General features: G+C 60.7%; 1 protein-coding gene across 1 annotated transcript in view; it reads left to right on the top strand.

The window, feature by feature from the left end:
• Positions 1–628, top strand: part of THUMPD3 (THUMP domain containing 3) — a 40,604-nt gene that overhangs the window by 1,249 nt on the left and 38,727 nt on the right. Inside the window, exon 2 of the mRNA XM_009633828.2 lies at positions 485–606. Within this exon, the coding sequence (XP_009632123.1) occupies positions 485–606 (122 nt within the window). The remainder of the gene's footprint in view (positions 1–484; positions 607–628) is intronic.

The following is a 628-nucleotide window of genomic DNA, read 5'->3' as shown; positions in this document are numbered from 1 at the left end:
AAGAGCTGTTGGGGAGATTACCCAGGCCGTGCGGTCAAAGCTGCGCTTTCGTTTCTCTGCTGCAATCTGCAGATTCTGCCAGTGCCTGCGCAGCCGCTGCTCCAGGGAAGGGCACCCGGCACCCGCTCCGACGGCACGGCTGGCAAAAGGTGGCTTCAAGACAGCGCTTCTTCAGCACGGGAGCCTCTGAACGCACCCCGTCCTTCCTCTGAGAGGGACCTTCACTGCCGTCCTGCAAACGGCGGGGGGCTGTTGTCCCAGGCTGGTAGGAGGGCCATCACCCGCACAACGCTGTCGTTTGCGCCTTAGTATCCAAGGGGGGCACTCAAAACCCAAGCGGCTGTTTGAGTCCCATCCATAGGACGGCCGGAGTCCTTTGCCCTGTGCTACTTAAGCCCACAGATAAGGGCTTTTGCACAACAGCTTTCAGGGAAAAGCGACAGGAACCCTGTTTCTGCTTCACTCTGTTGCTCTACTTCCTCAGATTTAATCTTGTGCCCAAACCACGGGGGCCCAGGCTTCTGCTCCAAAGGTTCAGCTGTAACTGTCCCGGTGCAGAAGCTCTCGACCTCCGACAGCCGCGGGCTGGGGCTCCGGCAGCGGCAGGTCTGCCAGAGGGCTGGGGGGG

This window comes from Egretta garzetta, unplaced genomic scaffold, assembly GCF_000687185.1.
Source record: "Egretta garzetta isolate BGI_Z169 unplaced genomic scaffold, ASM68718v1 scaffold332, whole genome shotgun sequence".
NCBI classification, from domain to species: domain Eukaryota; kingdom Metazoa; phylum Chordata; class Aves; order Pelecaniformes; family Ardeidae; genus Egretta; species Egretta garzetta.
Note: the sequence above shows the minus strand (reverse complement) of the source record. Positions and strands in the feature narration are given on the sequence as shown.